The following is a 20,422-nucleotide window of genomic DNA, read 5'->3' as shown; positions in this document are numbered from 1 at the left end:
GATGAGCAGCTTCCCGTACATTATTTTCCAGGGCATTTGTTACTACGCGGATCTGCATAAAAATAAAAAAAAAATAGCAGATTTACTGTGGCTAAAGCGGCAGTATTTGCCGGAGAACTTCTCGAATATATACTCGCAGGCGAGTGATGTTGGCGGGGAGAAAGCAGTGGAAGACATAGCCAATGTTGGTAATTCAAGCCGAGCCATATTCAAGTTTTCTAATTCTAGAGGTTCATGGCGCCGTATCCACAGCAGGAGAAAGCATGACAAGGATGAAGTCTTAGTGTGGGGGGAGCAATGAAGATTGGGATCGTCAATTGGCTTGTTAAACGGACTATGCTGCTCAGCACAACAGTCTTGTTCGCATGTGACAGGGAAGGACGGGAGAATGGCTGCTGCCAGGTTTATATGGGTTCCAGGAATGGTTGGGCCAAGAAGAAAACAGACACTCCTCTGTCCTGGGGCCGGGAAGGCCACGCTAGCATCTATCATTAATAAACACTCCGGGCAGAATTTCTGGGTGATAACGGCATCGCTATTGGATACACATGTTGCTCCTACCAGCCACAAAAAGAATAAAGACCCGAGAATAAACCATAGATCTAATCTCGAGCCTCCTAGGGCAGTTAGCATACGAACGACCAGTTATCTCCCGATATTATGGATTTATATATACAGTATACAAGCAGAGGCTCCCTGCGTGGCCGGTGCTTGTTATTCTATTCTGCGGCCCGCCGCCTGGACACTTATAAGTGTCCTAATCGTCTCTGTTAGATCACATTCACGTATTCAAGGGGGAGGTGACAGTATACGTAAAGGGTTGGCCTTGATATATGCCATTACTCTGTAGAAGTAATTACCTGCAGGGCTGACTCGATGTAGCATGCAGAGACCTGTACTAACGAGACATATATATTTGACTGTTACCAGGACGTTGAAGTAGGTCCTTCCATGAGTATAGCCTTATTGAATCAATGGTATCCAGCCTACAGATAGCCAAGCCAGTTAGTAGTTACTAGAACGTCCCTACAAGTTACGTATCTATGTAAGCTAAATTTGGTAGCCATAGATATGATAATTAATGGTCTATGCTTGGTGAGCTGGGCAAATATTACGTTTTGCATTATATTGTCAAAATGGAATCTTTTTTTCCGTAAATTGCGGGGATAGCTCAGTTGGGAGAGCGTTAGACTGAAGTTTACTTCGATCAGAATAACCTAATAGGTTATCTAAAGGTCGCCGGTTCAATCCCGGCTCACCGCAATAGCTTTTTTTGTTTGTTGTAAACATTCCTCATGCTTTAATATGAGGCATTGAACAAGGGCTGATGCTACCTGCCGCTCCTCCTTGAAGGATTTTTTGTTGGTCAATTAAGCTTCCCACCAAGTGTTCTGAGTTACATATACATGGTTAATGGTGCGGGCTGCGTGCCTATCTCTTTCGTATACCCGTGGTAGGCTTTAATCCCTAGATTACCAGGTGGGGACCTCGATATGTTGCCAATCCCATCTCATCTCTACATATAAATACCCAGTGTCATTATGGCTCGTCACAGCCTAGGCCTAAGAGGGCAGTGTCCACCTACACAAGATTGAGAAGGTAACCATGTGGGAGGTACGCTACATTGTATACTCCATTGATTTGCTGATTTCATGTTGCTCTACTGTGGATACTACCTCGATGTCAGACGTGTGTATCTGTATAACCATAGCTGCTGATAGAAACATTTGGACCTAGCTGCAATATCTCATCATCACCAAGGCATGCCTGTAGCTTTATGTGGCCTACGAAGAGGGTGTTATATTCAAGATAAAATTTTCCAAATGTGTATTTACCTAGCAGAACCTACCTGTCACAGACCATCGCCAGAGACCAATAAAGACAAACAACGAAATCAATCACTGGGCACTAACAACACTGCTCACCTCAACAATGCTCTGGAAAACAATCAGTATTAATGACAGCCACACAAATATTCAGGTATAGGTAGGGTAACTCACAGGACCACGGTTCGAGGTAGTCTCAAAGGACTCAGTCTCATAGCGATAAGACCCGCCTTGCCTTCCACCAGATTTCACATACTCAAGGTAGGCAGGAGCACCCGGGAAATCCGTGTTATCAGCAATGACTTTGGAGCCCTTCCTGAACAAGCCTAGATCCTCGCAAAGCTGCAGATCCGGGAGGTAGAACTGCTCCCAGTGGTCGAAAAAGGCTACATCCACGCCTCCCTTCTCTACCTTCCCCTCTTCGAACAGTCTTATCAGTAAGTCTGCAGCTGGTCCTTCGAGAACATGCACGGTGTCCTCTAAGCCTGCTAGCCGAATGAGATTCCGTGCAACACCAGCGTTGACCGGGCTCAGCTCAAATGTGTATACATTGACGTCAACCGCGTTATCTGTATTGTTGAGTTCACGCAAGATGACGCCCCAGGCGATGGCCGAGGCACCAACATATCCACCAAATTCAATAAAGGTCCTTGGGGTTGGCTGAATCTTTGCTATTTGCTGCCTGGAAACTTCAATCTTGGCATTTTTGAAAGTCATCATCCGGCTTTCATCCGCGAACTCGTTGATGGCGTTCACCAGATCCCAGGGCTTACCGGCGTAGGTATCCTCTGGCTTTGAGAATATGTGCTCATGGAGAGCCCTGGCCTTGGCTTCGATAATCTGGTTGGTATCCATGAGTATCAAAGGATTATGGGAACGTATAAAGCAATGGACTCACTTCTTCCTTGGACATTTTGGATTGCTCCTGGTGCCTGAACTGGAGTTGGTAAATGTGTTCTAATGCCCGTGGGGATGCTAGGTAGATTGTCTTTGTTTTCTCAGGGAAAGCTACGTATTTATGTCTCTAGACTCTCATACTTCGGAGTTTACAAACTTACATTAGCATACTCAGCCTCGGACGATATCACCTAAAGTATACTACGTCTTACGTATGCGAGCTATAGCAGTGATGACGAAATATCCAGATGTGTCCTGCAAGCTACGGGCGAAAACCTATGGATGAAGTCCATATCCCGTGCCTCTCAGGACACATGGACCAAGAAACGCAATTGATAGTTATAAACAAGAATTCCAGCATTGTATTGTATTCCAATTTAGCCCCCGTAGTAGAATAGTGACAATAATTGTACCTAGAACACAATTCATAAACTAACCTGGCAATAAGGTGCTATCATTTCTGACAATGTCATGTAGTCGGACATAGAGATCGCTCGGATGGTGCATCTGATATCAAGTATCTCCGAGATCTACTTCGGCCTTCGGTTTTTACGGTCTTAATTTCTACTATAGTACTAGCGTAATGTCGGCCTCAATAACCAGATCGGATCAATGGACCCTTTGATAGAGTATATCCCATTTCGCAGGGCCTTCAAATTGGGGATTTGTCTGGCAAGATGTTGGGCATATATTTCTTAAAATAGTCTTTACTCATTTGCTGTGAGCCGTAAGCTATCGGTTAGGTGATGGGCATGAATGTTTTGACTAGGTGTGTCGAGTGGTATGATGTTGCATGGATACACCACAAAACAGCTTGGGAGATCAAGTGGACGTAGGGTATCTATCACTCTTCGGAATGATGAAGAACAACTAACCAATAATATCAGAAGCCTCATATGTAGAAAGATGTAGTCGGCGAGAATGAAGAGATTTTGGAAAGCAAAAGTTATGGGACAAGTCGGGTAAGGATATATATATTGATGCAGAAAAAATTATTGCGGTGAGCCGGGATTGAACCGGCGACCTTTAGATAACCTATTAGGTTATTCTGATCGAAGTAAACTTCAGTCTAACGCTCTCCCAACTGAGCTATCCCCGCAATTGTTGAATTTTGACTATTAAACGTGCTATACAAATCTCTGAATGGTGGCAAAAAAAACCTATTAGCATGTGATAACTACCGCGCGGATTGATTACTATACTTCCGAGGCTTTGGAAGACATCGGTTATTCTTTGGGGGGAATGAGCTTCAAGAAGAAATAGATGTAGTGCATAACTTCTTCAACAGCCAATTTGTTTCAAGTACATACCCAGTGATATACCGCGACCATGACGACCCTTTTTACAGTTCCAATTTCGTCTACCGGCGGAAGCTTCGTCTGCTCCAACCCTACAACTTCGGAGAAGGAGAAGAATATTTACCTACTCACCTTTACATCTCCGAAGGACAACAGACTTACCCCGACATTCATAGATGCCTTTATACTTGCATTGGACATTATCGAGCACAGATACCCCAAAGGCGTGGTGATTACCACCAGTGGCATCCCCAAGTTCTATAGTAATGGACTAGATCTCGAGCTTGCCCTCAGCACGGAGGGCTTTTTGGATCAGTGGTTGTGGAAGCTGTTCCGCCGATTCCTGACGTTAGTAATGGCTCTACATGCACTCGTTGTCTCCTCCCTGACTGAATGGTATGCTAATCGCAACAGATATCCCATGCCTACTATCTGCCTCTTGAACGGACACGCCTTTGCTGGCGGCCTCATGCTGGCCATGTATCACGACTATCGGATCCAGAACCCTTCCAAGGGTCTTCTCTGCATCAACGAATTGGAATTTGGAGTCCCGCTCCAATCGCCTATGATGAGCATATTCCGAGAGAAGTTGACACCCTCTTCATTCCGGGACCTCATCCTCGAAGCAAAGCGGTTCGGAGGTCCCGAGTCCGTCAAGGCCGGTCTTGTAGATGGTGTGGGCGGGCTAGAAGAGGTTTTGACGCTTATCCGGGAGCGTGGGCTACAGAAAAAAGCGGCCACTGGTATTTATGGGACCATGAAAGAGGAAATGTACCGTCATTCGCTGGATATCTTGGATGGACATGCTGCCAATCTGGCTTGGAGGGAACAGTTGGAAGACAAGAAGGACCGGGCGCAAAGGGGTAGTTTGAAAGCTGTTGAGGCATTTGAGAAGCAGAGGAGTGCGAAGCTTTGAATCTTCTTTGCTGAGATTCATTCTATTCTGATAGAGCGTGAAGCCAAGATATAGCCCTATTTGTATTTATGTGCGCGGCTCCATGCTTGTTAGAATTTAATTGTATATAGCTCCTCTATTCGAATATTTGACACATAGGATGCTACTACTCACGGAAAAGCCCTGCCCCTGTCTTGGTAAGGGTGCTTTACATTATGTGTTCAATGCCTCCAAGTAGAAATATCCACAGAATATTAGTCTTCTGAGTAACATCACACCTACCTCTCTTGTTTTCATTCCCAGAACCTGCATGAGTATTGGTGGATCACCACGTGAGGCTGTGGCAGTTGGATGAAAAGCACAGCCTCTTTGCCACGGCATATTTAGGATTGAGCCACGCCAACACATATTTATAGTACTATTAGGGATGGTGATTTGGCAATTGGTGTCAGTGACCTAATAGTGCCTAATGGAAATCTCTCTTGCTAATAAATTCTATTAAGTTTTAAGGTGGTTACCAGCTTTTCTGACTGCACACAAGTAACGATACTCCCCAGTGAAAGAAATTTATTAACGGGACTCTTAGGTTTCTCTATTTATATCCGCATTTCTTTGTGCCGCCATTGGTGTCTAATAAAAATAGCTGCCTGGACGTTTCTTTCCCAATAACTGTTGAAAGGCCTTAATCACGTGACGGTTTCCCCGACAGAACCGAAACAACCGTAATTCCAAAGGCGGGCGGCAATTCATCACACCCTGTCAGCTTCACGCCAGTAACGTTTTCCACCCTCTCCTTACATCCATCATCCGCCCAACTTCCAAGAATCCGAGCTGTTCATCCGAGGCTCTCATCGCACGCCCGTTCGCGTATACTTACGGTTTTTGTCTTCCCTCGTCTCTCGCAACCCCGTGAAAGGAGAATCCAGCAGACTCCGCCTTTCTCCCGCTAGGCATCTGGTGATCCACCAGGTTCCCCGATCTCAGTTCTGAACGCTTCGCATTCACCGCATCAAATAACCATGTCTGAACAACCTTACGACCCCTATATTCCTTCTGGCTCTACTGCCAACGCCCCGGCTGGGGCCAGTGCCGCGCAGAATGGCGATCCCAGGACAAGGGAAATCGACAAGGTATGTTGATTAGCTGTCCCTGCCATATCAGTCGCGCAATCCTTCTCTCTAGTGGTATGAGATGTGGGTGGCTGTCTATGCCTAAGTCTCTTTTCCGGGACTTGCATTAAAATTATTGCATCCAGCATCCACCCATGATATTCGGTGTTGCGTTTATTTTACCAGAATGGAATATTATAGAAACTCATGCTAACTTTAATTTTCCGCTGTAACAGAAAATCCAGGAGACTGTGGATACGATGCGGTCAAATATCTTCAAGGTTTCCGAGCGTGGTGAACGTCTAGACTCCCTACAAGATAAGACCGATAACCTGGCCGTATCGGCTCAGGGTTTCCGCCGGGGTGCGAACCGTGTGCGGAAGCAAATGTGGTGGAAAGACATGAAGATGCGCGTATGCTTGGTGATTTGTGTCATCCTCTTGCTTGTGGTTATTATTGTGCCTGCTGGTAAGCCCTGCCTTTCATCCTCCCACCCGGTGTATTTGCTGCACGGAAAATACGACCGAATGCGCTAACATCTGTATGTTTAGTTGTCACTGCCAAGCATTAATGAACGCAGTGACGGTCATGTTTGTCTTGGGAATGGATGTTTTTTTCAGCTGGTTTATCTGTATTTGAGACGGTGAAGCTTCGATTTCAGCCACTAATACCTCCTGTTTTTCTCGGGCGTCCGCCATGTTCTCACGACTAAACTCTTGTCTCTATACGCCATTGACGCTATGAGCCGATTGAATATCGGACGAGGCCACGCCCTATGATACGTCGACGGTGAAGATGTAAATGATACTCTGCTGTTTTCTCATGCTCGAGTACGCGAGCGCGATTTTTGCCTTTTTTTTTTTTCCTTTTGTTTTTCTTATGTGGACCTTTCCTTTGTGTCGTTCCCTAGCCTTTAATGAATAACCCTCTGTGTATTTCGTCTCATACCCATGGATTCATTACGTCGTAACAGCTCGTGTGTCTCAGTTATTGCAGCACAAGTCATGAAGTAAAGACAACAATATATTTGCAATAGGTTGCTAGTGATGTTTAGGGTATATACTCCCGAGGGTGCAAGGGTTAAATACTAGTTCGATGCTGGGTCTTCGGAGCAAAACTTGCAGGGTCATTGACCTATTGACTTGGGAGGAGTGGATCGGGCTGCTTAGGCTGTTCTGATATATTAGGTAAACGATCAGATAACGAAGGACCCAGTGCACTATGGAATGACACCTGATGATGGTATCTGAATAGAGCTCCATTTTGGGAGGAAGGAGCGACTTTTATTCGCTGTGGGACATGAAGAACCGAGCTGTAAAACACCGAGGCGAGATCTGATAATCCTAATAAAATCGACTGGTCTAACTAATTGAGGAGAGATCCACGGGATCCTGCAATATCATCATTGTTTTTTTTTTTTTTTTTTTTTTCATTACGTGGGATGGAGACCGTTGGGGCCCAAAAAAAAGTGTGAGATAGAATCTTTCTCTGATTCATTGCCATTTTCGTTTCTCTGAGTCACGCCGCTCACATAATAATCGTCGGCTCCGAAAGTCGCAAGCCAATTCAGGTACCGGAGTGCTAGTATTGATTTGCCGATCGATCAATTTTCTCTTTCCTCCCCTGCTTACTCTCCCTCTCCTCCCAACGGCTTCTGCTCATTGATTACTATCTTTTCCTTAAGTGGTCATTGCAAACCCCTCAGGTTCAGTACTGGTGTTCCCCGTCCATTTTTTAGGGAAAGGAAAATCTCGCAATTTGAGGGAAATACCAGGTTGTGACGAAGGCTAAAATAAAATACGCTAGTGAGTGACCGCCCCCGAAAATGTAAGGACCCAAAGAAGCAAAAAAGCCACTCCGAGCGCGGATGGCTGACGATAATCCCATACATTCATTTCTTGGAACTTGGGGTGCGGCAAATTCCTGAGAGCCCGCAGTACCTCCACTTTTTACTTTCTTTTTCCCTCACTACTTATTACTCATAACGCCAACCTTGTCTTTTGTCCTCTTGAAACACTGACCTTCTCGCTCCCCTTCCCCTCCCAGACTCCCAGACGTAGGCCTTGAAGCTGCCGCATGCTGGTTGGCAAGATGTTCTCCCTTCGCACCGCCGTGCGGAGAGCTTCAACCAGCAAGCCCCTCCGAGCCTTCTCCGCACCGCACGCCATTTCATCCGCGAGACTAGGCGCTCGTAACTCCCTGAAGGCTTCCGCCGTCCCGTTGCTGCAGGGTCGTCACTATTCCCGCGCCGCTGACCCCCAGCTTTCGTCGACCCGCTCCACAGTCGTCCAGCTGCTGAGCAATATCGGCTCGAAGCGTGAGGTTCAGCAGTACCTCTCTCACTTTACGTCGGTTTCCTCCCAGCAGTTCGCTGTCATCAAAGTCGGCGGTGCCATTATCACCGAACACCTCCAGACTCTTTCCTCCGCTCTCGCTTTCCTGAACCATGTCGGACTCTATCCGATTGTCGTCCACGGTGCCGGACCTCAGCTGAATCGCATGTTGGAAGACGCCGGTGTGGAACCGCAGTTCGAGGATGGAATCCGTGTGACTGATGGCAAGACCCTGGCTCTTGCTAGGAAGCTCTTCTTGGAGGAGAATCTGAAGCTGACCGAAGAATTGGAACGCATGGGAGTGAGGGCCCGCCCTCTCACTGCAGGTGTCTTCTCGGCCGACTACCTCGACAAGGAGAAGTATAACCTGGTCGGTAAGATCAATGGTGTCAACAAGAAGCCAATTGAGTCTGCTATCGAATCTGGCTGTCTCCCTATCCTGACCTCCATGGCCGAGACTCCAGATGGCCAGGTTCTGAATGTCAACGCCGATGTGGCTGCCGGTGAGTTGGCGCGTGCACTCCAGCCGCTCAAGATTGTCTACCTTGCTGAGAAGGGTGGGCTCTTCAACGGCGACACGGGCGAGAAGATTTCGGTGATCAATCTCGACGAGGAGTACGACCACTTGATGACCCAGTGGTGGGTGCGTCACGGCACCCGTCTGAAGATTAAGGAGATGAAGGAGCTTCTTAGTGATCTTCCTCGCACCTCGAGTGTTGCCATTATTCACCCGGCCGATCTGCAGAAGGAGCTTTTCACGGACTCCGGTGCGGGAACCTTGATCCGCAGGGGCAATAAGGTGCACACCAAGACCTCTATCTCGGAGTTTGAGGACCTGGACAAGCTCAAGGATGTTTTGATCCGCGACCGGGAAGGTTTGGATGCCCGTGCTACCGTGGAGCGCTACGTTGAAGGATTGAAGGAGCGTGATTTCAAGGTGTACTTCGATGAGCCCATGGAGGCCTTGGCCGTTGTCTTGCCTCCCCAGCAGGATGCTTCTTCCCCCTTGGCTCACTTGGCCACTTTCACCATTACCAAGTCGGGATGGTTGACTAATGTGGCTGACAATGTTTTTGCCTCCATCAAGAAGGACTTTCCCAAGCTTGTGTGGACTGTTAAGGAGGACGACGAGAACCTGACCTGGTTCTTCGACAAGGCCGATGGCAGCCTGAGCCGCGAGGGAGAGGTTCTCTTCTGGTACGGCATCGAAAGCGGTGAAGAGGTCAAGCAGTTGGTCCAGGAGTTCAACCAGCATGGCCGCCAGATGTTCGGTGATATCAACCTCGAGTCGAGGTTGCACCGCGCTGCCGAGGCCGCCACTAACATTGGCAAGGGCTTTGGCGCCAGCGGTGCTTCCGCTGAGCAGAAGCGTGCGTTCTCCTCTACCACCAATGCTCTGCGGTCTTCTCGGTTTGGACGCCCTTCGGTTTTCAGCAGGAACTCGGCTCGGGCTTACTCCACGACTAACCCCAACCCACCCCTTGGCGAGAAGAACATGTCTAACACCCAGCCGTCCAAGGTTGCTCTCATTGGAGCTCGTGGCTACACTGGTCAGGCCCTGATTAATCTGCTCAATGCCCACCCCCACATGGATCTGCGCCACGTTTCTTCTCGCGAGCTGGCTGGCAAGAAGTTGCAAGGTTATGATAAGAGGGAGATCATCTACGAGAACCTTAGCCCCGAGGATGTCAAGCGCATGTCTGCGAATGGCGATGTTGACTGCTGGGTTATGGCTCTGCCTAACGGTGTCTGCAAGCCTTTTGTCGACGCTGTCGATCAAGGCTCAGACAAGGGTAATGTCATTGTTGATCTGAGTGCCGACTATCGGTTCGATAGCAACTGGACCTACGGTCTGCCTGAGTTGGTCTCCCGCTCCAAAATCGCCCAGGCATCCAGAATTGCCAACCCTGGTTGCTACGCGACAGCGGCCCAGGTTGCTATTGCTCCCCTCGTCCCTCACCTCGGTGGACAACCTACCGTTTTCGGTGTTTCCGGATACTCGGGCGCTGGCACCAAGCCAAGCCCTAAGAACGATGTGGAGAACCTTACCAACAACATCATCCCTTACAGCTTGACTGATCACATTCATGAGAAGGAGATCAGCTCCCAGCTTGGCGCCAGCATTGCATTCATCCCTCATGTCGCTGTTTGGTTCCAGGGTATTCATGTATGTTCACCTATCACCCTTCTTATTCCCCTATTGTCTTCGACTGTTATTCAGTAGCAGAACTAACTCCCTCTAGCAAAGCATCAGCATCCCTCTCAAGGAGGAAATGTCCTCTCGTGATATTCGCAACATCTACCAGGAACGTTATGCTGGTGAGAAACTTGTCAAGATCATCGGCGAGCCCCCGGTGGTGAAGAACATTGCTGGTCGCCATGGTGTTGAAGTTGGTGGATTCGCTGTTCACTCTAGTGGCAAGCGCGCAGTGGTGTGTGCTACCATTGACAACCTGCTGAAGGGCGCAGCCACCCAGTGCCTCCGTAAGTTTTACTATTTGTCTGCCATCATTAATTTGTACCGTGCTAATTATTGGCAGAAAACATGAACCTCGCCCTCGGATATGGCGAGTACCAGGGTATTCCTCTGGAGTAAACAACCTTAAGTATACTCATCCCTATAACCTCAATATAGCGAAAGTGTAGGTATATGAACTATTTCGTGGACGGGGATTTTCGTTTCTTGAATTGAACAATGGTGTCATCTTTCTCGCGTGTCTCATACCCCGGGTGTCTCTCATCGGTTGCTATGGGTCGGTGATACTCCGCAAAGGGTCTCTTGCCTCAATTTCCATAGTCAACTTAATCATGCCTTATGTTTTCTTGAATATTTGGTTTCCCACTCATAGATGTCTCCGTTTCCCTTGTTCTCTCACTTGCATGGAGGAGGAATACTATATCGTGCCTGCAAAGCGGATCGGCGCTTATGGAAAGCAAAGAATAGAGGGATGATCAAAAGCAATTCGTCCCATAATCCTTCGGTGTATTGGCTCATGTACCTGTATCTCACGTCGCTTTTTTTTACTTTCTCTTCTTTCGGAGCTTCTGATACGGATATAAGGGTGTGGTCTGTAAATCGTTTTCGAGGATGCTGGTATGTATAGTACTGATCTTTCGTTCTAATTCAAAGTGATTGGGTTGTATAGTTTAGCTTCGTAATTGTTATACTTTCTATCAAGCGCTGTCTAGTACCTAGTAGTCGTGAATACTTTGGTGGCCATGTGTTCTGGGAAAATAGGCAGCCTCAGGATCCATTACGGGCAATGTCATTCTCAGGACCTGTATAGTTTCCCAAGTTCATGCTTGAAATGTATCATCCGCTCTCCACAACCTTACCAATTCTTCCCGACCACATTCAAGAATAATTACCTCAACGTTTGCAATCTAACTAACTCTCTCATACTGCGAGTGTCATTTCAAATATTGATGCAAGACAACGACATCTTGGCTTGGTGAGTGATAGATCTGAAATCCAATCGGGCTCAAGTAGTCAAGAGCATTGTTGTCTTATAGTATAGGCTGGGTTTCATCGGACCTTATTATATTGATAAAGAATCGGATATAAGGCACACTCCCCGAATATTATATCTCTCTACGACTCGGATAGCGCAGATCGATCTCATTCGGCGCGTCGTCTGCCATAAACGCGTGATATTGCGATGGCCCAAGTGGAGTCTGAGAAGAAGCTTTAGACTAGGCACTTATATTACGACTCTTGTTTACAGGATAGTGGGAATACAAAATGTTTTACAGTCATGAAAGTGAGTGGCGCCTTGTGGTGATTCACCCCGCTGGGTGGCTTGCATTCACCACATAACCCTGAGATCTCCAGTGTCTATTGGCAGAAGTATTGAGCTCTAATTGACATGTCTCTTTGTCCTAGTGCTCACGTCACCCGACCATGGGGTCGCCACGATATGGTATACAAACTTCCCTGTCAAAAGCTGCCCATACTATCATACATTAGCTATAAGCATAGCGTATTGATCAAAAAAGGTTCATATTGGCATTGGCTGACACCGATTTGCTTATAGGCTGGTCGCAACCTTAGGGTCAAAGTCGATTAGCAAAAAGCTCAATAGAAAAGTTATACTGGACGTCGACGTTCCGAGAGCTTGTCATGTTATTATGGACCCGGAGGCGCCAATGGCGCTAAGGCTCCAGGGCAATTTGCTGTACGGTTCCTAGTCAACATATAGAAAGTGAATTAGTAACCAACCGTTCTTATAGCTATGGAGTTTCACGCGTGTACAGCCAACAGTGTGGTTATGCTCTTACGGATGTCCAAGCAATGCACGATAGAATGCGAACACTTTTTAAAGTCCTACCCGGGGGTGGGCTAGATCCAACGGCTGGAAAGGCTAGGTACGTTATCCAGGGAAACGGCGTGCCAGTTAGGAATTATCTCGAAACATATGCTAATGTGATGAAATCTTAGGCCCGATCAACTTATCTTACCTTACGACTCGTCCTTTTTGCCAGAGTGCGATCTTCCAGGGATGGGGATGGATCTTTCTAAACTTAGTCTGCCCTTTGATACTACTGCAAGTCAGCAATCCGACCTCCTATGGCCGAAGACTCCAGACCTTAGCCAGTCTGCTCTCTTACGGAGCCCTAGCCTTCGATTTAGTTTCTCATACGATGATATGATATTGAAGGATGGTGGTGGAATTGATTCCGAAACCAATGTACCTAGCTCTGTCCAAAGAAGTATCGATCTGGGAGGCCTCGCAGCTACAACCTTTGCTGAGGAAGGTGGTATCCTTCTTCAGCCTGACTTTGAATTTGACGAGGATGGCAACCTCATCGAGCTTGGGGAGGCCTATCGCGAAACTGCGAAGAGGAAAACGAGTCGACACGTCAGTGAAGCACCACTTCTCGATGAAGCGATGAATATTGGATTGAATGACGTCGCGTTTGACTATCAGGTATGGTCTGTTAGGTTCAGAGATGAGCATTTTCTGACCTTCTCTACTTAGTCGATGCCAATCGACGAAGGGATAGATATTATCGCCAAGCATCAGGATGAAAGGCTAATTCATGCCAGTCGAGCTACTAAAAGACGCCGCAGTGAGTCTGAATCAACCGACGAGCTTAAGCTTATTCCAGATGAGACCGCGGCGACTGTGCCCCAGAAACGACGAGCCTCTAGATTGCAAATATTGGATGATCGAACTGCCTTGAGAAACACAGAGCTGGGTAATATGAACAGCGATTACGTGCAGAACATGGCTATAGCTTCGAAGCAGAAACGGCAGAACAAGCTCCCAACGCAAGCAAAAAAGAATGCCTCCTTCTGGGTTTTCGGTCAAGGAATTGGTTCAGTTGGGCTTGGCTTGGGTGCATCCCGTGTACCACATCCTTTGCAGCAGTTCTCAGGAGAGGGGCTCTATGCTGCGCTCAGCCCAACTGCAAGACGTAAAGGGCTCAAGCGGAGTCGCCTTCTTAGAGATGATAGTGAAGCAGATTTTGATGTGCGCTGTGTCCGTGCCAGAGAAGAAAACGAGGAGCAAGTTGGTCGAGGAGGGGTGGTCGATAACGATGACATTTGGCAAGATGTATACCAGTACCCTTGCACATGTGGTTGGATTGAATATTGCTAACAAAATTTGTACAGGTTGAAATTGGTCGCCATGCCCCATCCATTTTTCGTGATGACAACTCCTTCTCGTCTCAAATGCCATGGAATATCACAGCCTCTGTCCAGAGCTCCCAGCACGGATCGTCTGTTGTTAGTGGCCTCCGTGGAGTAGCAAATGTGATCGACCCTTCGGCTTCACGAGGCAGGGACCTCACTGCATCTCACCTTGCTGGACGCGGACGATCACGCAACCGTCTAACTAGCGCAAGTCCCCTAGCCAGTAGAGGGTTCCCCCTCGACGCAGAGGCCGTCGACAACTTGACGCTACCCGGAAATGATGACGTGGACGTCTTGAGTGACTTTGACCTGAGCCAGTATCTACAGACTGAACTATTCGGTGCTACCCATGGCAATACTGGAGATGACGCCAACGCAAGCACGTACAGTCGTCAGGTGACTCTTCAAGCTCGCCTACCGAAGTCCAGCCTGGACCAAGAAAGCCAGAACTTCCTTGGGTTTCTAACAAAAAAGCTCGAGGCCATGCCCGTGGAACACACTGGGGAAATGGATGAAGACGGTTTCATCAACTCACCGTCCGCTTACCATGGCAGCAAAGCAATCGGCTTTTCAGCACTTCTGCCACCGGCTGAAACCTCTGCTTCTGTAGCCACAGAGGGTTTGATGCATATACTCACACTTGCAACTAAAGGTTTCTTATCGGTCCGCCAGGATGATTATCAAGACCGTAGCACTCGATATCATATCCGATATGAGTTTGGAGAGATCTTTTTACAGCTATCAGAGGTGTAGTCCTACGATCAGCATCGTGTTCCGCCTTGACTTGCTTCTCTAGTATTTCTGCAATTGAATTACGGAAACAGTCATGGATACCCATCTGCACTTCCCTTATTGCTTATCTCTGGCTGGTAACCAGTAATTCGACTTCGATTCAACGTTCGGGATTTTGAAATGGAAACCACAATACCAGCATCTCATGGCATGACTTCCTCGCGCTACTGTCCCTGCCACTTTTCAATGTTTCTCGAGTTTCTTTTCTTCTTTCCGATATGTTCGTTTTGCCCCCGGACTCATTCATAGTTACACGCCCAAATCTTTTTAATTTCCGTAATATGCTCTGCCGAGCTGACATCACTTCTATCATAGCTTTCTCGTTATCTCACATTTATTTTTCTACCTATGCACAAATTGTACACATCGACAAGCACATACTCAGATAAAAAGTTTCCCTTCTCATTGTCTCTTTGTTTTATATTTCCAATAATATCATACTAAAATGTACAAAAAGGCGCAATGATAATTCCAAGCATACTAAATAAGGACCAAATTAAGACAGAACTTTGAAAGTCTAAATTTTAACAAGACAACGATACTACCAAACAGAGACTACAATATAAAAGCCCCCTCGATCTCTAAGATAAATTCGATATGTTGCCCATTTCATCGGATGACTAGTGAAAGAGAGCGAGCTTGTGGTACTAGTAGGAATAATAAATACGTGCCCGGGTAGGAGTGTTGAATGGGATGAAAAAGACGAAAAGGAAACGGCCCGAGCCGCGGAGAGGGACATCTCGCATATATGCTAAGGGTGGTGAACCCTACGCGAGAATCATACTAATTTCTGTTAGTTGAGGGATGTTTTGGCAACCAGGATGAGAGAGGCCTACCCATAAGACCACCCGGGCGTTCGTTGTTGAAGAGGCAATCAACATTTTGTTACATATTCAACAATATTTCCACCACTATTCTTATCTCTTAACACATCTATTGCATATCACTCAATCTGGTCAGGCAATTATTCAGTATTATTGACATTTACATGTACTAGAATCTACTGCTGACGGAGTCCAGCCTTTTTTCAAGAGTGATAGTGGCCATGGATTATGCAAGCATAACTTTTGCTATGTCGCGGCGTTGCTACCATACAGCGTATATATTTTCGCCCGGTGCATGATGATATAGGGCTAGTATGTAGACGAGACAACCCACCTTACGCGTCTTTCCTCCAATTACTGTCCTGCAAGCAAGGAAGCCGTTAGACAGAGGTGTGAGCTACGACTATTAGAATAAATTCTTCTAGTCGCGCTATTCTGGTCATGGATATCCGCCGACACTAAGAAACAGCAAAGCAACACTACTAGGTGCATGCTACAGTCACCAGCAGTCATTGATAACCCGTGATCACTCTACTGCAAGTAATGTTTTTATATTTAGAAATATTAATAGGTTAAGCTTTTCGGAAGAGCGACACAGGACCTGAAACGGTTGTTGTATTGGACGTGATGATCATTTGGGCGCGGGGAAGGTTGCGGCAAGGACCGGGTGTCCACTGAGCAAAGTTCAACCAGCGTTGGATAGGGCAAGGTCAAGGTAAGATAAAAATAGCAAGGATCAAACTTGGAACGATAGCAATTGCCGTTCTGACAGGGAAAGGGTCGGCTGATGGAGAAAAGCCCCGCCATATCCCAGTTGTGCGTTCTGCACACTAACCAACATCGGCAGTCATTTAAGCGCCCGGCTTGCCCACCGACCGATATAATTAGAATCTAAGATTATTCGGAGATTTACCTGCAGGAAGCCTCACGAATCAGCTCATCGGATTTCCTGCCACATGTAGCGCTCCGACAGATGGTGTTAGATCCTGTTTCAATCGTCAGATACGCCAATAATGCTCGAACGAGGACCGATATGCTGCAGCAATAGCCGCCCGCCCACTCCCTGTCCTTTGAATAGTACAACCGTCAAACTAGTGACCCTGGCCAAGTTGGAGGATTGAGGTCAGCGCATTCGAAGCACCAATCAAGACGCTCCATCTAATATACTTTCTGTTGGCGGCTTCTGCGCTGATCTCACTCGATGATGTTTATAGATACTACAATTCGAGTTTCGAATACTGGATGGTTGCCTGTATGACTTGTGCATATGGTTACACCGAGGACAAACATGAGCATAACATTATATATGAGCGCCTTCGACTTTGCCTGATCCTCAATTCCTCTTAGCATCTGTCTTGATACCCTCTCCACTCAACGTGAATGTCGATTGTCTAGGGCTGGTCTTTTCTGTTTCCCCCTTCCCCCTTCCCCCCTCTTCTCCTCGAACGACTTTGATAGTCACGAAGAAACTCCTCGACCTACCCTACTGCCTACCAACTGGCCCTTGAATAGCCTGTTCTATCCCTTCGACTCCTGTTCAACTACCATCCACACAATTCTATCTCGCCCCTATACATTAATACTATTGTGGCCGCTGGCTGGCTAAAGCATCCAGAATGCGTTCATCATTTGTTTTCATTGCCTGTCTAACAACATACTCGTTTGCGGCACCGGCATTCTTCGACAATGCATACACGTTCTCAAACGACCTATCGGAGTACCTGGGGAGAGTGAGCAAGCATATTGAGCACTCCAAGGACATACTCAACTCTGCCACGTGCGATACTGCTAGCATTGAACTGCCGACACAAGCGTCCGGGTTACCCTCTCCGTCAGACCAGAAGCTTTTATACGTCGCACTTGGGCGCGGTACACAGGTAAATGAGATTCAACATTGCCCCGCAGGCCAGCACACCGAAGCTAACATCGGACAGAACTATACCTGCGCGACACCATCTTCAAACTCGACACCTGTAGCTGTTGGCGCTGTTGCAAACCTCTACAATGCTACTTGCATCGCAGGAAGGTTCTCGGATATGCTTAACATGCTCCCGAATATTGCATACAGGATCCCCTTGCCAACCGGTGAATCAGATCGCCTTCCACCGGCAAACCTTGATCTCATGGGCCACCATTACTTTGATGGTTCAACACCCGTGTTTAACCTCGACACCACGGAAACACACCAGTATGGCATTGCACGAACAAAGAAAGAGGCGCAGGTTGATGCGCCTTCGAATGCTATCCAAGGGAACAACGGGGCCGTTGCTTGGCTCTATCTCTCAACCACGAGTGGCACGGTAGGGGACTATTCCGGCGTATACCGGGTTGACACTGCTGCGGGATCACCGCCGAAGACATGTAAGGACATGCCATTGGAGTTTACTGTTCAATATGCTGCAAATTACTACTTTTATGGAAAATAACGGTGATTGTTGGGACTCGATGATGTACATAATTGAGGGTTGGAATATTGTATGATTTGCCATGACCTAGTCGCGGAATTATAAGTCAGAAATATACGTATGAGTTTTCTGGAATTAATATAATCAAATTCTGAGCATGCCTGGAGTGACCATTACCGTCAATGTCTCCATGGTTTCTCGTCTTAAGGATCCAATTGGCGCAGGGCTTGCACGAATCAGGTGATCTCGCTATCTATCCACTTCACGTGACTTGAAGTTCCCACGACAGTTGAGGCCGGGGTCTAGTCCACATGCGGACTAGCGCATTCTGATTTTCAAAGTTCCGACGGTCACTCAAGAAAAATCTCGACCGCAACAACGACCAGCAGCACGGCCTCGACCGATTACTGAAAGCAAGTGCAAGTGCGAGAATTCTGCACCAGCTGCTTCGAAAGGTCCAGTAACACTTGCGATTTACAACTTCGCCCATATCGAGCGGGCTTAATTCTTTCCTTCCGGAAAAAAATTTCTTTTGCTCTTGTTGCTAGTACAGCAACCCCATTCGAGACCTTCTCAACCTTTCTTTAAAGTCGATTCTATTCGATTCATATAACACAATGGGCTTCGGTGCTCCTCGCGGACGTGGTGGACCCCCTGGTGGACGTGGTGGACGTGGTGGTGGATTCGGCGGTGGCCGTGGTGGCAGAGGTTTGTTCACGATCAGTTCCATCTGGGACAGCAAGCAGACACCTTGAAGCTCAGCATTGTCGCCCTCCATCTGGCCTCGAAATCTGTTCCTTAAAACCATTGTCAGATCTCTTTCGCCACGGAGGGCGATATTTGCGACAGTTGCTCGAACTGCTGTGCCTTTTGAGGAGAATGATGTGGCTAATACGATCTCTTTACGATGATCTATAGGCGGACTCGGAAGTGCTCCTCGTGGCCGTGGTGGACCTCGCGGTGGAGGTCGTGGTGGACGTGGTGGCCCTCCTGGACGTGGTGGTCGCGGTGGCCGTGGTGGCGCTCGCGGCGGTGCTAAGGGTGGTGCTAAGGGTGGTGCCAAGGTCGTCATTGTAAGTGCTTCATGATTCGCCATGTTACAAGGATATCAGCAGCTGACTCCAGTCATTTTTAGGAACCCCACCGTCATGCCGGTATCTTCGTCGCTCGTGGCGGTAAGGAAGATTTGCTCGTCACCAAGAACCTGACCCCCGGAGAGGCTGTCTACGGCGAGAAGCGCATTGCTGTTGAAACTCCTACCGAGGACGGTACCGTCACCAAGACCGAGTACCGTGTCTGGAACCCTTTCCGTTCCAAGCTGGCTGCTGGTGTTTTGGGTGGTCTTGATGATATCTACATGAAGCCTGGCTCTAAGGTTCTGTACCTTGGTTCCGCCAGCGGTACCTCCGTCAGTCACGTTGCTGATATTGTTGGACCTACTGGTAACGTCTACGCCGTCGAGTTCTCTCACCGTTCCGGTCGTGATCTGATCGGCATGGCCACCCACCGTACCAACGTCGTCCCCATTGTCGACGACGCCCGTCACCCCCTTCGTTACCGTATGCTGGTGCCTATGGTTGACGTTATCTTCGCCGATGTTGCCCAGCCCGACCAGGCCCGTATTGTTGGTCTGAACGCTCACATGTTCCTCAAGGAGGGTGGTGGTGTCATCGTCTCCGTCAAGGCCAACTGTATCGACAGTACCGCCAAGCCGGAGGTTGTTTTCACCCGCGAAGTCCAGAAGATGAGAGAGGAGAGGATCAAGCCCAAGGAGCAGTTGACTCTGGAGCCTTTCGAACGTGATCACTGTATCGTTGCTGGTATCTACAAGCGTTCTGCATAAAAGAAAAATGGGGGTCTGGTCTCTTTTCATGTCTTAATCATTTATGCTTTTTTTTTTCTGGCGTCAAGTGTTCTGTGATATGCTGAAATGTTTCTCTTTGTGCTATCTCGAGGTTTCTTCTGAATGTACTTTTTGAGTCAGAAAATATTCATGTTTCCGATTCCGACTACTCTATTGTGTTCAGTATGGGATCTGGCTGGCTGTCTGGGAAGGAATAGAGAACTATATGATTGCTAATTACCTATATTTCATGCTGCCATTTCTTAGACAGTAACCCGGGTTGACCGTGCTACGGTCATGGGAAGGTGTGAGAATCTTCCGTCTTTCGTTTTCTCCACTTCTGCAGAATGTCCATCACGTCTTGATGAACCAGAAGAAGAGACTCAAATTGTTTAAAGCCCACACTGTTACCCCGAGAACTCGATACCTAGGCAATCTCCATGCCAGCGGCACATGGACGTTGACTTTGTGGTTTCTCGGACTTTCGCCGTTGGTCCGGTCCTGCTTCTAGAGAGTTTTCGACACTTCAGCGGCTCGGTAATCGGATTACTCTCCGACTAAC

At 47.7% G+C, this 20,422-nt stretch overlaps 6 protein-coding genes and 2 non-coding genes across 8 annotated transcripts; 7 read left to right on the top strand and 1 right to left on the bottom strand.

Annotated features, from left to right (window-relative positions):
• Positions 1–1,160: 1,160 nt before the first annotated feature.
• Positions 1,161–1,263, top strand: BDV27DRAFT_t98. Its single transcript has one exon. It is a non-coding gene; the product is annotated as a tRNA-Phe (tRNA).
• Positions 1,264–3,719: 2,456 nt separating this feature from the next.
• On the bottom strand, positions 3,720–3,822 carry BDV27DRAFT_t96. Its single transcript has one exon. It is a non-coding gene; the product is annotated as a tRNA-Phe (tRNA).
• A 135-nt stretch (positions 3,823–3,957) lies between these two features.
• BDV27DRAFT_127368 (enoyl-CoA hydratase/isomerase family protein) lies at positions 3,958–5,090 on the top strand. Its single transcript, XM_032066747.1, has 2 exons — positions 3,958–4,369; positions 4,436–5,090. Exons 1-2 carry the CDS (start codon positions 4,053–4,055, stop codon positions 4,935–4,937), a joined length of 819 nt encoding a protein of 272 aa, XP_031928248.1. The 5' UTR covers positions 3,958–4,052; the 3' UTR covers positions 4,938–5,090.
• A 670-nt stretch (positions 5,091–5,760) lies between these two features.
• On the top strand, positions 5,761–6,831 carry BDV27DRAFT_107090 (SNAP receptor SNC2). The gene is made up of 3 exons (XM_032064428.1): positions 5,761–6,046; positions 6,262–6,493; positions 6,577–6,831. The coding sequence occupies exons 1-3, from the start codon at positions 5,936–5,938 to the stop codon at positions 6,594–6,596; spliced, it is 363 nt and encodes a 120-aa protein (XP_031928247.1). The 5' UTR covers positions 5,761–5,935; the 3' UTR covers positions 6,597–6,831.
• A 1,078-nt stretch (positions 6,832–7,909) lies between these two features.
• On the top strand, positions 7,910–11,081 carry argEF (bifunctional acetylglutamate kinase/N-acetyl-gamma-glutamyl-phosphate reductase). Its single transcript, XM_032064427.1, has 3 exons — positions 7,910–10,525; positions 10,602–10,842; positions 10,899–11,081. Exons 1-3 carry the CDS (start codon positions 8,102–8,104, stop codon positions 10,952–10,954), a joined length of 2,721 nt encoding a protein of 906 aa, XP_031928246.1. The 5' UTR covers positions 7,910–8,101; the 3' UTR covers positions 10,955–11,081.
• Positions 11,082–12,100: 1,019 nt separating this feature from the next.
• Positions 12,101–14,749, top strand: BDV27DRAFT_144689 (Rad21/Rec8 N terminal domain protein; the record flags this gene model as incomplete). The annotated part of the gene is made up of 7 exons (XM_032070292.1): positions 12,101–12,119; positions 12,242–12,278; positions 12,393–12,533; positions 12,589–12,723; positions 12,797–13,286; positions 13,338–13,916; positions 13,976–14,749. 7 exons carry the CDS (start codon positions 12,101–12,103, stop codon positions 14,747–14,749), a joined length of 2,175 nt encoding a protein of 724 aa, XP_031928245.1.
• A 1,989-nt stretch (positions 14,750–16,738) lies between these two features.
• Positions 16,739–18,141, top strand: BDV27DRAFT_127361 (uncharacterized protein). The gene is made up of 2 exons (XM_032066746.1): positions 16,739–17,489; positions 17,547–18,141. Exons 1-2 carry the CDS (start codon positions 17,229–17,231, stop codon positions 18,036–18,038), a joined length of 753 nt encoding a protein of 250 aa, XP_031928244.1. The 5' UTR covers positions 16,739–17,228; the 3' UTR covers positions 18,039–18,141.
• Positions 18,142–18,399: 258 nt separating this feature from the next.
• BDV27DRAFT_127359 (rRNA 2'-O-methyltransferase fibrillarin family protein) lies at positions 18,400–20,100 on the top strand. The gene is made up of 3 exons (XM_032066745.1): positions 18,400–18,725; positions 18,936–19,090; positions 19,153–20,100. The coding sequence occupies exons 1-3, from the start codon at positions 18,635–18,637 to the stop codon at positions 19,858–19,860; spliced, it is 954 nt and encodes a 317-aa protein (XP_031928243.1). The 5' UTR covers positions 18,400–18,634; the 3' UTR covers positions 19,861–20,100.
• The last annotated feature ends 322 nt before the right edge of the window (positions 20,101–20,422 follow it).

The sequence above is a fragment of the Aspergillus caelatus genome, assembly GCF_009193585.1.
Source record: "Aspergillus caelatus strain CBS 763.97 unplaced genomic scaffold BDV27scaffold_74, whole genome shotgun sequence".
NCBI classification, from domain to species: Eukaryota; Fungi; Ascomycota; class Eurotiomycetes; order Eurotiales; family Aspergillaceae; genus Aspergillus; species Aspergillus caelatus.
The sequence above is the reverse complement of the archived record's forward strand: the minus strand, read 5'-3'. Positions and strand labels throughout refer to the sequence as shown.